Source organism: Phodopus roborovskii, unplaced genomic scaffold, assembly GCF_943737965.1.
Source record: "Phodopus roborovskii unplaced genomic scaffold, PHOROB, whole genome shotgun sequence".
Taxonomy (NCBI): Eukaryota; Metazoa; Chordata; class Mammalia; order Rodentia; family Cricetidae; genus Phodopus; species Phodopus roborovskii.
In genome coordinates this window covers 33575787-33591007 of record NW_026126409.1, presented here as the reverse complement: position 1 = coordinate 33591007, position 15221 = coordinate 33575787, and the positions used below count along the sequence as shown (strand labels likewise).

The following is a 15221-nucleotide window of genomic DNA, read 5'->3' as shown; positions in this document are numbered from 1 at the left end:
ATCCAGTGTAACTTAATTTCTATGTTGAATCTAAAAGCCAAACTTATGAATACATAGCAGGATGCTGCTTTCCAGAGGATGGAGTGTTTGCAGACAGGAAGAAGTGATACAGGTACAAAATCCAGTCACACAGGAGGAAAGCACTTACAAGATCACTTGCACAGAATGGTGACCACAGGTAATAGCCACGTGTGTTTCAAAACTGCTTAGAACAGATTAAAATGCCTCACACTACAAAGAACTATGAGATTACATCAATTGCATTAAGATAATTACTCCACAATGTATTCATGTAACAAGTGTGCAAATACTAGTGAAAACACTAGGAGCACAGGTACACATGGATTAGTGAACGGAAGTGAGACTCATAATACTTAGAGGGAAAACCATGCCCAAGGCTCTCATATGAACAGTGATGTTCATAGTAAGTTAAATCCTATTATTTTTGAGAAAAAAATACATGGATTTCTACATACAGCCTTACAAGTGTCTGTAGCTACATGTGATATGTTAACAAGCTACCACTAGGTGGCACTTAAGTACAACAGCATCTTTTCTCAGACAAAAAGCTCAGGCTAAAAATCAGAAAACTCTGAATTACATTGTCTAAGATGATAATCTTTCTTTTTTCTATACATGGACTTTTCTACTTCAAATGTTTATCCCTGGAACAGAAAGAAAACTACAGCAGCTGCTAATTTTTAAAAGGATTTTTTTCCTCTTCTATTTCTGGAATGTCCATTAAGTATGTTAGTTGTGCAAACATTTATTAAGCCATATTATGAGGTTGAAATTTTAAAAAGTGATTTTTAGAAAAGAAATGATTATCTCCTATAAATTTTTAGTAAGTCAATTGGAAAAATAGTTCAGGAAAAATTATTTTGAGTTTATTTTATACATTGAAATGTATATGCAGTGATTTAAGAGCCTCAGATTCCTAAAGAAAACATCCAATATACACCAAGGAACAGTGATGTTTCCTTGTTTACAACCAAGTTTGAAAGCCAATGAGAAGGTCATATTAAAAACTACAACAATAAAGGGTAATACCCTTTCCCCCCAAACAGAAAAAAAGACATTCCCTAATTAAATATTAAAATGAATTAAATGGGCAGTGGTGGTGCATGCCATTAATTCCAGCATTCAGGAGGCAGAGGCAGATATAGCTTTATGAGTTCAGGACCAGCCTGGTCTATAGAATGAGTTCCAGAATAGCCAAAGCTACACAGAAAAACTGACTCGAACTCCTCCCCACAAAAAAACACCAAACCCAAAACAAACAATCCCCCAAAAAACCTGAAAACAAAGAATTGAAAATCAAATTTATTATACATATGCATTTTTAAAATTATCTTTTATCACATTGCATTGTTTTTGAAAGTACATAAGGCCTATACAATCTTAGTTTTTTAAACAACCATTTCATGTTTATAACCTTAAAATTTTACATATTCTTTTTGAACTTAGATTTCAAAGAACTATCAATAAGTTTGAAGTTTGCACACTTACCCGGAATCCTCTATGGAGTCTGTCTTTCATAATTCCAATAAATTCTTTATAACTTAATTGGTCATCTTTGTCAACATCAAAAATCTTGAAGACGGTGTTCACCAAATGTGGTGAAAGTTTCAGTCCAGTAGCTACATAGACAGCACGTTTAAATTCATCTAGATAAATTTTATACACACAAAAAGAAAACAGTATCTTTTTTAGTATATGATGCTAATTACTACAAAGGCTGTAAAAAGTTTTCTTCTAAACATGAGCTATGATGGTAGATAGCCTTGAAGACACAATCAGATCCTACTGACGTTTTAATAAGGACATGGTTAGAAGGAGAGAATACTAGAAAAAGGATTCGGCTTTTTAGTCAACCCATGAGCAAAGAGTGAGCGAGTACTGGAGACACCAGTATTTGAAGTTATATGACAGATATGTTTCTTTGTAAAATTTAAAAAAGGTAATCAATTTTATATATCAGTCTCAAATACTGGTTAATGTAAGTTAACGACTAAGTGGCTCTGCTCATGTATTTCTGATTTCTGATTAGGCAAAGCTCAGTGAGAATTTGTGCAGGCTACCATGTGTTACCCAATGTTACCAAGTAGCCACAAGGTTTCTTCTTAGACCCTTTATAACAAACTATTAGTTCTTCCTCAATATGTGATGTTAAAGGCCAAAAACAAACCGAGTAAGAAATCAGAACATTTCCCCAGACTTTGCATACTTTTAAGTTTTGGAACTGATTTCCCATAGAAATTATAAAATCAGATTTTCAAGTGATGCATGATCAAACATATCTCACTAGCCTCTTTCCAAAGACTCTGGGAACAAGGTAGAGATATCTTGACTTTAAAGTTTGGAAGAATGATTTCTTACCTTGGCCTATAGAACGGCTTGCAAAGTTATACATATTGAGGGCTATTGCAAAGTCTTCTAAATTGTTCAGAAATTGGAAAAATGACCTGAACTCATCAAATGTGATGCCCTATTTTGGGAAAATAAATGTGAAACAATTAGTATTGACAAATGTATTCAATTAATTGCAAAACACTTAATAAAGGGAAGTACTAGGATCTGAAATATACTTCATAAGAAGTGCTCCAAGTGTATTTGGAAACATTTCTCTAACTAAAGAGTAGAACTCACTCAGACTTATTTAATATATTGGGTAGCACCACTACTCTAATAAGTGTCTAATAAGACACTGCCCTGTCAACATCAAGTTTCAAAAAGAACTTCAGTAAAAATTGCTAGAAAAGTTCCAATCATGATAACCCTCTAAACACCAAGTCTTAAAGCCATAAGCCATCAAAACATATTTGCATTGCATATGTATTCTTCACATGATTCAGCATCAGGTCATCAATGTTTATAATGACAATACAAAAATCAAGATGTTGACTAAGTCAACTGTCACGGACTGGACTTGGTCAGTCATTCAAATGCAGAAATATGCCACAGGGAAGTGCAGAGGCTACAGAGGATGGCACAAAAGACTCGGAAGGGCTGTGCTCAGAACAACCTTTTTAGGGTGGTTCACAGGCTTGCTGTTCTACCATTGGCATTACTTCAGTTAAACAGAAACATTATTGGAAATAAAAATAATCTATCTCAGGTTTGGATATAATGAATAAAATTTAAATAGTTGAGAAATGCACAAAGAAAACACAAAGGAATCAACAGTTCCAGCTTCCCAAATTCTGGCTTTGACGGCAGGGGTAAGTGAAGAGGAACATTGATAAGGAAGAACTGGGTGTCCAGGGAACTAATGAGGAAGGGAATTTTCCAGACCTCAACTTGAATATTTAAGCATGGTGACAGCTTTCTATCACTCCTAGTACCACCATGAGAATTACATCTAAGACCCCTACTTCTTTTGGTCTACAGAGGTCTGTGAGATTTGACACATTACCAATTCTCTCTTCTTATCGCCTCCTATTTTCCTGGCTACTTATGAAATGTCAAAGTATTTTCTCAAATAAAGTGAGCTTGTTCTGTCCCCAGGTCCTTACCATTCATTGTTCTCCTGTCTAAAATACTCTTCATCTGATTCTTGTCCAGCTTATTACATGTGGCTCTGTTCAAAGCTACTTCTGAACAACTCTAATGGCCTGCCTTCTCTTACAGTCTCCATCTTCACCTGAAAGTGCCCCTCTTTTCTTACTCATTTTGTTTTTCTAGTAAAATATATTTCTATTGAAGGAGAGTTTGCCTATCTTGTCATTTTATCATTTGTGCCTGTAATAAGGCCGTTTATTTAATATCTGTGAATGAAAATGAAGTTAGTTTGGAAGTGGTAAGTGCCATCCAGGTATCAGCTTCTCTTTCTTTGCTGTTCATGGGGAGAAAAGGATGAGCAGTGGATGGAAGGGGAAGATTGAAATAAAGGACAGTAGAAGAATCACTTGCTTACAGAGTCTTGGGTTTGAGTAGACAAGTGTCCAAAGTCCTTACTTTCTCTTTTTCAAAAGAAATATGCCAATGCCTGCAAGGTTTTTCTGAGAGATGATGAAAGAATCCAGAACAAGTAATCACCATACGATAATAATAGCAGAGATATTTCTACAAATTAGGCTTGTGGAAAAGCTGAATTTACCTTAAGATTTTTATTTTGAAATAATTTTAGATATAAAAAGTAATTCTAAAAAACTATGAAAAATTTCTATAAAGTCATCCAGCAATTTGACCTTCTGAGTTAGTTTAACAGACTAAAGTCCTATGTAACATTATATAGCTTAAATAGCATAATTTGTAATTTTTACTTCAAGGGAATTACTGCTGGTTAGAAAAACCCAGCATAGTAGTTAAAACAGATAAAGGTTCTTCTATTAAAAGATAATGTAAAGTAATAAATAGCCAAATGCATCAAGCCCCCCCCTTTTTTTTTTTTTGGTCTCTTCTCATTCCTTAGGGTAGTCTAAGAATTGTTAAAACTGTCACAGTATGTCTACTCTAAACAAACTCAAACTATTTGCCAGTTTTCTTGGACAGTTTAACCTGATCCTTCCATAAACAAACAGAAGACAAAAGATTCCAAACAACCCAGGCTTAATGGGACACTAGTGACAGCAGTTTCTATTTGGTTGCAATGAAGCATTCAAATGTCACTAGATAATGCAACTGCTCAAAAGGCCTGACACCACCCTGGCCACCAAGCAAATACACAAGGAGTTGTCCTGGGTTCTTAACCATTCATGGCATCCAAACTTGTTGAAAAGCCTCACTTCAAATGCAGATAAGATCACTCACTCATCAATGGCACTTTTCAAATGACCTTTTATGAGAAGTGCTATACAAATAATGTCCATATCACTTGCCTTACATGTTTGGTACTAGTCAAAAATACCTAACTCATTGGGATTCTTTTGGAAAATAATAATAGTCATAATATGAAAAAACAAACAGTCAAAGTTTTTTTCAGTATTTCCAAGAATACTGACCTCTACTTGAATTCAAAATTAACAGCCCTTGGGATACAGAGGGGAAGAATGAAATATATCAAAAAATAGTTTCTAATTCACAGAAGAGCTAGATTAATAAAATCATTTAATAAACCTATACAAAATGCCATTTATTAGATAATGTGTTTCAAGGTGATGAATGGAACAAAATAAACATAAGGGACTAAATACCTTTTCTTCGGGTATACTGTAGCGCACATTTTCCAAAAATACTGATGTATTTTCCACATTAGTATACCGTAGAAGAATGTGGGCAAAATCTTCTTCACTGATAGTATTCATTCCATTAGAGTAGGAAAGAAATTCTATTTCTAGAACTTCTGTTTGTAGGTTATCCATAAATCTGTGGTAAAATAATGAAAAATAAACAAAATATACAATCAAACATTTACTGTCCTAGAAAAGGTTATATGGAAATAATTTGATTATATAATGGCTCAAAGCTTCACACAGAGAGGAATTACTGCTCAGTGACTATGAGTGAGCTTCTCTCTCAGGGCTTGAGCCTGCCCATCTGCAAAATGGTTTACAGCACCTTGCTGGGTAGAAATGATACTGGCCATTATTACTGTGGCTTATTGAGATTGAAGAACTGACTGAGAAATTTTCTTCTAAATTCACAAGATAAAATAATCTGTAAATACTCATTTTTTAAATCTTCCATTAACTATGTATTATAAAGATAACCAGAGGCAGCAACGGCAGTGAACACTACAGGGTATATTTTCTGCTAAGAACAGAGTGACACAGTATCACTGTACTAAATGATTTCTCAAGATCACTTGACTTTATCAGTTTAACAGTTTTAAACAGAAGTTTAGCTCACCTATAAAAATCTTCAAAGTTGAGCTCAGCTTTCCCTTTCTTTCCAAAGAAGTGAACCAGCAGTGTAGTGTCTGCTACTAAGCTTGTGATGTCGTCAGCACGCTTAAAAACATAATGTAGAATTAGTAGTAAAAAACCAAACCAAACCAAACCAAAAAAACAAACAAAAATCAAGACCAAACCACACACACACACACACACACACACACACACACACACAAAGCAAAACTTGATACTCAATCTCTCTCCAAGAATTCTATCAAACTATAAATCAAGAGGTGCTGGAGAGATGGGTGTTTAAGAGCACTTGTTGCTCATTCAGAGGATCCAGATTTGGTTCCCAACACCCACAAAGTGGCTCATAACCACCCACAACTCCAGCACCAGAGCATCTAATGCCCTCTTCTCATTTCCACAGGCACATACATGGCACACATATATACATGTAAGCCTAACACTTTTACATACAAAAATAAGTACCTCTAAAAAAACCAAGAATGTAAAGCCACAAACATTAAGATGAAGAGCAAGGACTATAACTAAAGTGGTCAAATTTTAAAAACAGAAATTTGAGCAATAGTAATCTTTATTCTTGAAAATAATAGAGTCATAGCTATATTTAAAAAGTATTCTATCTGAAATTATTATGAACATAGGATATCTACACTCTATATTATCTAAAAATAGTTGTTATTTAGATATTTAATTATGCTGTTTTATTTTATTAATCAGTTTTTTTCTTAACAACCCGAAAAATTAATTCAAAACAGGAATATTCTCCAAAAATACTGACCACATGGAGATGACAGAGAACGAACCCAAACTTTTACAAAACAGCTTCCTTCTTTTAAAATGTCATAATTTCCCTTCATTCTCTACTTTGTCATCAATTCATACCTAATTTATAAATTCAAGTACATAATTTAGGAAATTCAAATGATTACAACTCACAGGAAATGTAAGTAAGCATACCACCATTTTCAATATTAGTAAATAGCTGTGCATGTCCAATAAAGGTATGTAGCTGAAAGAGTACTTATCAGATGTCATGAAGCAGAATGTGTTTCTTAAAAATATGGGTCTCGTGGTAGTTACATTCCACTCATCGTCCGCAAGATACATTTTGGTATTAATGTGATTTCTCAAAATGCTCTCCCTGTCTTTCACAAAGCTAGTTGTTCTAGTTTTCAACCTTAGTTGGATCTTCATTTCCTTTCTCTTGAATCAAATATTATTTTCCACTAATGACTAACACGTGCCAGAAGTAGTCAACATCCCCTCTTTAACTCCATTATACTGCTTTTTTAAAAAAGTGATCCATTCAATTACTCATGTCTTTCTTTAAAACTCTAGTTTTTGAGTCAGGTGTGATTGCACATTGCTTTAATCCTAGCATTTGGAAGGCTGAGAAAGGAAAATCAACAATTCAAGGCCAGTTAGTGCTGTATGAAATGCTATCTCAAAAAACTAAACCCAAACCCAAATCCAACCCCCAACCCAAAATGCTAAAAACTCTTATCTTGTAGAGAATCTATACTTTAAATTCTTCAGTCATTATGAATTTTTTTTTTTTATAATCAAGTATGGATTTTCTTACTGGTCTCCTATATACAGCTTCCTTATACTTTGGAAGAACCCTAGTACCCATTCTTATTTTAATTTACTTGAAGTCCAAAGCACCCCCAGAGGTCCAAATCCTCAGGGAAAGCTTTACTATGCTACAACCTCTTTGATTCCTTCTGAACCACTTTTAATCTTGAAGTAAGATACTGAAAATAATTCTGTCATACTTGTATCCATAGTAACATGAGAAATTATAAAAAGCTGTGACTTATAATTAATTCTCACTTTCTATAACGTAGGAGTGCAGTAACAGAGATAATCTCCAAGTAAGGCCCCACCTCAAACTTTAAAGAAGAGAAAAGCAAAATAAGTCATAAATGATTGTGTGTGTGTGTGTGTGTGTGTGTGTGTGTGTGTGTACACATGCCAATGTGCATGCATGAGATCAGGAATCAATGTTAGATGCCTTTCTTACGCTAGCCAGCTAATTTTTTTAAGACAGGGTCTCTCAATGAACCTGGGCTTTGCCACTGCAGCTAGACTGGCAGTAGGTAGCAGAGGTAGCAGCGACTGTCCTCCACCCTCCTCCTCCGATCTGCTGGCACTAAAGAATACACAGTGTGCCTCTGTGCCAGCCCTTTCATGGATGCTTGCCGGTCAAGCACTCTAACACTGAATCCTACAGTTAATGTTTAGAAAAGAAATTAGATGTCAAGTTTAATAAAACACATGAAAAGCCTGTTGATGGTGGCACTACATGAATAGGGGAAGAGAGGCAGTCTGTCCTGAGTGCAGCACTAAAGTGTCTACCAGCACCAAGTTCAAGCAACAAAAAGCAGAATATGATTTGCCTGGGTTTTTATTTAAACATGGACTGACCATCACAGGTAACTGAAAGGTAAATGACTTCTCCATTCCTTGAACGATTATGCATACCACACCATCCCACACTTCTGTAAACTGTTCACTATTATTAGCTGAGGAAGTTTAGTTGTTTAAATCGAACATAAGAGCCAGCCATCTTTTATAAGGGAGGCATTTTAGTACTTCATGTAAAAACACTGTTATGTTGTTGTAGGATAAACAGTCTCAGTGAATTTACAAATCTATATTACTATTTCAAGTTTCTAGGAAGTGTTCCTTAATTTCCTTAATTAAAACTTACTATTATTTCCTTTAAAATAAAAGGAAAGTTATGCCTTATATAATAAACAAATTCAACCAACACAGACAATAGGCATTTCCTGTCAGTATAATGACTACGTTAAATATTATTTCTATAGAGTAATTATATATGGCACATAGAACTTATCAATTTACTGAAAAAAGAAAGGAAATAGAAAAAATAGCACATTTTTTTTGCTTCATCTTGTGAGTCTAAAACCAAATGAAGATTAGCTTAACAAAATGACATCTAGTGCAAGGACCATGTGGAGGCTTCACTGTACCTCTGTGAGGTCTGAAAAGAGTGCTTGGCTTGTGTTACGTCTCAGGGTATCCCAGTAGCTTCTGGAGACGAGTTCTTCAGCATCTGTTTTAAGTACCTGTACAAGTTTTAAGAACAACATCGTAAGTCTAAAGAATTGTCACAGTGACTGACAACTTATATGATTTGCATCTCTTTTAGCCAAGAGAAGAGTGCCCATTAACTCACCTCTATTGTGTTGCTGCTATACACAACAGTATTACATTACGAGCTAGGAGACCCATGGTGCTTCCAGGGATGAAATACTATAAACCTGTTCCTAAGCACAATGTGGCTATGTCAAAAAGAATCAAACTCTCCAATCGAGTCTGCCTCTTCGTTGAGACACACATTAACTTCTACAAAAGTATGCCATAAAATTTTCATTGACACTTTGTGTGAAGTGGTATATGGAGGTTTTTGTAAATTTGTGGTAACCTGTTAAGTGCACATCTAATTTAAAAGTTAGTTGTTTTATCATCCATTTTGTTGGACTAACAAAATCAAAATAAACTTATCCATACCTAATAAATATGAACTTTAATACAAAGCTTGTAAATAGTGTGTATTGTGTGTGTGTGTGTGTGTGTGTTTAAATCAAATGTAAACCTATTCCAGGGTTTGGTAGCTGTGTGTACTATGAAAGACAAGGTACATTTAATGCTTACAAGTGCAGGGTATTCATTTTCATCTCATTATTGGCAGTGTGATGGAATTTCTAAGGTTAAAAACTACAAGCCCAACCTGAAACTCTAAACAAAATTAATTAAAATCAATTTTTGTCTGTATGTTCAATAATACTGAAGTTATCAGGCTCATAGATATTTTGGTTATTGAGAGATAATAGGATTATCCTCTTTTTCTTCTACCTTACTTTTAAAAGGCAGATATCAGTGAGGTGTAGTGCATGTGGCTATATTCCCAGATACTTTACAGAGTCTAGGTAGGGGAATGTTTGATCCTAGAAGTTCAAGGTCTGATTGGACTTCACAATGAGACTCCATCTCAAGCTAATAAAAAACTGTAGGTATTTTTTTTATTAACTAAACAACACTGTCCACTGCTAATAATTTGCTGATAAAGTATTGTTTAGCTGGAAATGGGTAACACACACACACACATGCATGTTTATCAATGTGGACCCAGGACAAGGATCTGTTAATTACTGCTTTTTCTGAGTTGATGACCGTGACAAAGTACACCGGGAAAACTGGCTAAGTATAAAAGTAGCATAGTGCATTTTCCTTTAATACAAACTAAAATTCATCCTGAGTATCAGCCTAGTGTTTGACCCCCCATTGTCTTTGACCCCCATCACCAGGCCTCAGCTAGAGGTGAGTCTGGGACCAATTCGAGTGGAATCCCCCCTACAACCTTCCCTGGTAACTTCCCTGGATTAGCCCTGGATTTCGCTTCCCATGTCCTGTCTGCATGGAAAGCGCTCCTGGTGCTCTGATACACACCCACCACTCTGATTGAGCACTGGGACAGAGGGTGGAGCAAAAAATCCTGACACCTACGGGGAACACTGGAGCTGCTCTGAGCACACTAGACATGCCTATCCACACTGGACTACCAGTAATCTCCACCTGCCCGGTCTCTGAACCCCACCACGACCGGTCCTCTACTGGAGTTCCGGGCCCCTCCCAGAGATCCACCTATCCCGGTGGGGCCATTCTGAGTTCCTCCTGCAGGCTGGATCCTTGACGCCTATCACAGGGCCTCTGCTAAAGAGGCCTCAGCTGTTGAGTGCCAGGCCCAGGCTAGATCGCCTATCAGCACTTGGGACATCCTGAGTCCCAGCCTTCGGGATCTTTGACCCCCATCTACGGCCTTCTGCCTGTGGAGAGACCTTCTAGAGAGCTACAGACATCGAACCTCTGACCCACCTAAACCCATCTGAGGAGTACGAGAGAGAGGGAGAGGGAGAGAGGGAGAGAGGGAGAGAAGGAGAGGGAGAGAGGGAGAGAGGGAGAGAGGGAGAGAGAGAGAGAGAGAGAGAGAGAGAGAGGGGAGACCCATCCTCACCCACTGGAAGAAGCAATGGGAAGACGGCAATACAAGAAAAAACCTAACAATAGAAAGACAAGCATAAACACCACCAGAATCTAAGGACTCTATACCAACTCTGAACACCCCAAAGCAGATAAAGCAGAAGAGAATGACTTAAAAATTGTTGTCATAAAAATGATAGAGGCCCTCAAAGATGATGTGAGAAATTCCGGAAGGAGTAGGGAGGAGTCAACATGGAGAGACTGGAGAGAGCAGAACGCCAGCCCCTCTCTACGGTAAGATAAGACCATGTGGAAGTACTTAGATTAATAGAAATGGGTCAATACTTAAAACAGTTAGCCAATAAGAAACAAGTAACTGGCCAACAGCATTATACCAAAAAAAAAAAAAAAAAAAAAAAAAAAGAAAAAGCAAACAAAAATAATGGAAGAAATGAAAATGAACACATTTCTTAAAGAAAATACAGAAAGCCAAGAATAAACAAACAGGTGAAGGAAACGGTTCAAGACTTGAAAACTGAAATAGAGACAATAAAGAAAACACAGACTGAAGGAATGCTGGAAATAGAAAAACAGGGCAAACGATCAGGAACTACAGACACAAGCATAACCAACAGAATTCAAGAGATGGAAGAGAGAATCTCAGGCACAGAAGATAAACTAGAAGAAAGAGATTATCAAAAAAAAAAAGAAAATCTTAAATCCAACAAATCCTTAACACAAAACATCCAGGAAATGTGGGATACCATGAAAAGGCCAAACCTAAAAATAATAGGCATAGAGGAAGGAGAAGTCCAGCTCAAAAGTGCAGAAAACATATTCAACAAAATCATTGAGAAAAACTTTCCCAATCTGAAGGACATGCCCATGAAAGTACAATAAGCCTACCGAACACCAAATAGACTGAACCAAAGAAAATAGACCCCTCGACACATAATAATCCACCTAGCATAAAGAATAAAAAAAGAATATTAAGAGCAGTGAAGGAAAAAGGACAGGCAACATATAAAGGCAGACCTATCAAAATTACACCTGACTTCTCCATGGAAACTCTCAAGGCCAGAAGGTCATGAATAGATGCTCTACATGTAGTAAGAGTCCAGGGATGCCAGCCCAGGCTACTATACCTAGCAAAACTCTCAATGACTATAGGCTGGGAGAAAACAAGATATTTAATGACAAAGCCAGATTTTCAATACGTATCTACAATCCAGAAATTTCTGGAAGGAACACTCCAATCCAAGGAAGTTAACTATTCTCACAAAGACATAGGCAACAGTTAATCCCACTTCAGCAGAACCTAAGGGTAAAGCAGGACAAATATATTCACAATACCACTGCCAACAACAAATCAAAAACAAACAAGCATTAACAATCAATAGTCCTTATTGTCTCTCAACATTAATGGTCTTAACTAGCCTATAAAAAGACAAAGGCTAACAGAATGGATACGAAGACAGAATCCATCCTTCTGCTGCATACAAGAAACACATCTAAGCTTCAAAGATAGACATTACCTCAGGGTAAAGGGCTGGGAAAAGATCTTCCAATCAAATGGACCCAAGAAACAAGCAGGTACGGCTATCCTAATATCTAACAAGTTAGACTTCAAACCAAAATTAATCAAGAGAGATGAAGACGGTCATTTCGTAGTCATCACAGGAGGAATCCATCAACACAAAGTCTCAATTCTGAACATCTATGCCCCAAATACAAAGGCATCCACATTTGTAAAAGAAACGCTACTAAAACTCAAAGCTTACATAAAACCTCACACACTTATAGTGGGAGACTTCAACATGCCACTCTCACCACTAGACAGGACAACCAACTAGAAACTTAACAAAGAAACAAAAGAACTAACAGAAGTTATGTCTCAATTGGTTTAACAGACATCTATAGAACATTCCATCCAAACACAAAAGAATATACCTTCTTTTCTACTCCACATGGAACCTTCTCTAAAATCGACCACATACTAGGCAGTATAACAAACCTCAACAGATACTAAAAAATTGGAATATTCCCCTGTATCAGACCACCGTGCTTTAAAATTGGAATTCAACAACAACACAAATCGCAGAAACCCCTCAAACTCATGGACACTGAACAATGTGCAATTGCACCCACCATTCCTGGGTCAAAAAAAGAAAGAAAGAAATTAAGGACTTCCTAAAATTTAATGAGAATGAGGACACAACATATTAGAACTTACGCGACACCTTGAAAGCAGTGTTACCAGGGAAGTTCATTGCATTAACTGCCCATATGAAGAAAACAGGATAGTCACGCCAGAGAATTAACAGCACAACTGAAAGCCTTAGAACAAAAAGAAGCAAACTAACCCCAGATGAGTAGATGCCAGGAAATAATCATTTTGAGGGCTGAAATCAATAAAATAGAAACCAGGAAAACAATATATATATATAAAAAAATCAATACAACAAAGAGTAGGTTTTTCGAGAAAGTCAACAAAATAGAAAAACCTTTATCCAAACTAATGAAAAAGCAGAGAGAGAGAACATGCAAATTAACAAAATCAGAAACAGAAATGGGGGACATAATAACGGACACAGAGGCAATTTTTCAGTCATACTTTGAAAACCCATACTCCACAAAATTTGAAAATTCAAAGGAAATGGATAAATTTCTGGATAACTATCACTTACCAAAATTAAATCAAGAGCAGACAAACAACTTTAATAGACCTATAACCCTCAACAAAATAGAAGCAATCATCAAAAGCCTTCAAACCAAAAAAAGCCCAGGGCCAGATGGCTTCAGTGCAGAATTCTACCAGAAATTCAAGGAAGAGCTAATACCAATACTCCTCAAATTGTTCCACACAATAGAAACAGAAGGTTCATTACCAAACTCTTTTTATGAGGCCACACTCACCTTGGAACCCAAGCCACACAAAGACACAACTAAGAAAGAAAACTACAGGCCAATATACCTCATGAACATTGATGCAAAAATAAATAAATACTGGCAAACCGAATCCAAGAATACATCAGAGAAATCATCCACCATGATCAAGTAGGCTTCATCCCTGGGTTGTAGGGATGGTTTAACATATGAAAATCTATCAACGTGATCCACCATATAAAGAAACTGAAAAAGAAAAACCATATGATTATCTTTCTAGATGCTGAAAAGCCTTCGACAAAATTCAAATGATAAAGGTCTGGAGAGACCAGGGATAACAGGAACATACCTAAACATAATAAGAGTAATATACAGTAAACCAACAACCAAAATCAAACTGAATGGAGAGAAGCTTAAGGCGATTCCTCTAAAATCAGGAAAAAGACAAGGCTTCCCTCTCTCTCCATAGCTCTTCAATATTGTACATGAAGTTCTAGCTAAAGCTATAAGACAACAAAAGGAGATCAAGGGGATCCAAATTGGAAAGGAAGAAGTCAAACTGTCTCTATTTGCAGATGATATGATAGTTTACATAAGCAACCCAAAAAACTCTACCAGGGAACTCCTACAGCTGATAAACACCTTCAACAAACTAGCAGGATACAAGATAAACTCAAAAACATCAGTAGCCCTACTTATTCAGAGGACAAAGGGGCTGAGAAAGAAACCAGAGAAACATAACCCTTTACAATAGCCACAAGTGGGGTAACGCTTACCACAAGTGAAAGACCTATATAATAAGAACTTTGTGTCTTTAAAGAAAGAAATTAAAGAAGATACCAGAAATGGAAAGATCTCCCATGCTCTTGGATAGGTAGGATAAACATAGTAAAAATGGCAATCTTGCCAAAATCAATCTACAGATGCAATGTACCCCATTAAAATCCCAGCACAATTCTTCATTGACCTTGAAAGGATAATAACCAACTTTATATGGGAAAAAAAAGGACGCAGGATAGCCAAAACAACCCTGTACAATAAAAGAACTTCAGGAGGCATCATCATCCCCAACTTTAAGCTCTACCACAGAGCTATAGTTCTGAAAACAGCCTGGTATTGGCACAAAAATAGATAAGTAGAGCAAAGGAATCGAATTGAAAATCCTGACATTAACCCACACACCTACGAACACCTGATTTTTGACAAAACAACTAAAAGTATACACTGGGGGGAGGAAAGCATCTTCAACAAATGGTGTTGGCACAATTGGATGAGGGTGTGTAGAAGACTTCAGACAGACCCATGTCTATCGTCATGCACAAAACTCAAATCCAAATGGATCAAAGACCTGAACATAAATCCATAAAACACTGAACCTCTTAGAAGAGAAAGTAGTAGGTAACCTTGAACAAATTGGTATAGACCACTTCCTGAACATAACTCCAGTAGCACAGACACTGAGATCAACAATTAATAAATGGGACCTCCTCAAACTGAGAAGCTTCTGTAAGGCAAAGGACACCA

General features: G+C 36.5%; 1 protein-coding gene across 2 annotated transcripts in view; it reads right to left on the bottom strand.

Moving 5' to 3' along the window:
- Nucleotides 1-15221, bottom strand: part of Micu3 (mitochondrial calcium uptake family member 3) — a 79269-nt gene that overhangs the window by 3035 nt on the left and 61013 nt on the right. For both annotated transcript variants that reach the window (XM_051182287.1, XM_051182288.1), the window contains 5 exons: nucleotides 8801-8896; nucleotides 5791-5891; nucleotides 5136-5307; nucleotides 2380-2488; nucleotides 1510-1667 (listed from right to left, as the gene is read on the bottom strand). In XM_051182287.1, the coding sequence (XP_051038244.1) occupies nucleotides 1510-1667; nucleotides 2380-2488; nucleotides 5136-5307; nucleotides 5791-5891; nucleotides 8801-8896 (636 nt within the window). The remainder of the gene's footprint in view (nucleotides 1-1509; nucleotides 1668-2379; nucleotides 2489-5135; nucleotides 5308-5790; nucleotides 5892-8800; nucleotides 8897-15221) is intronic.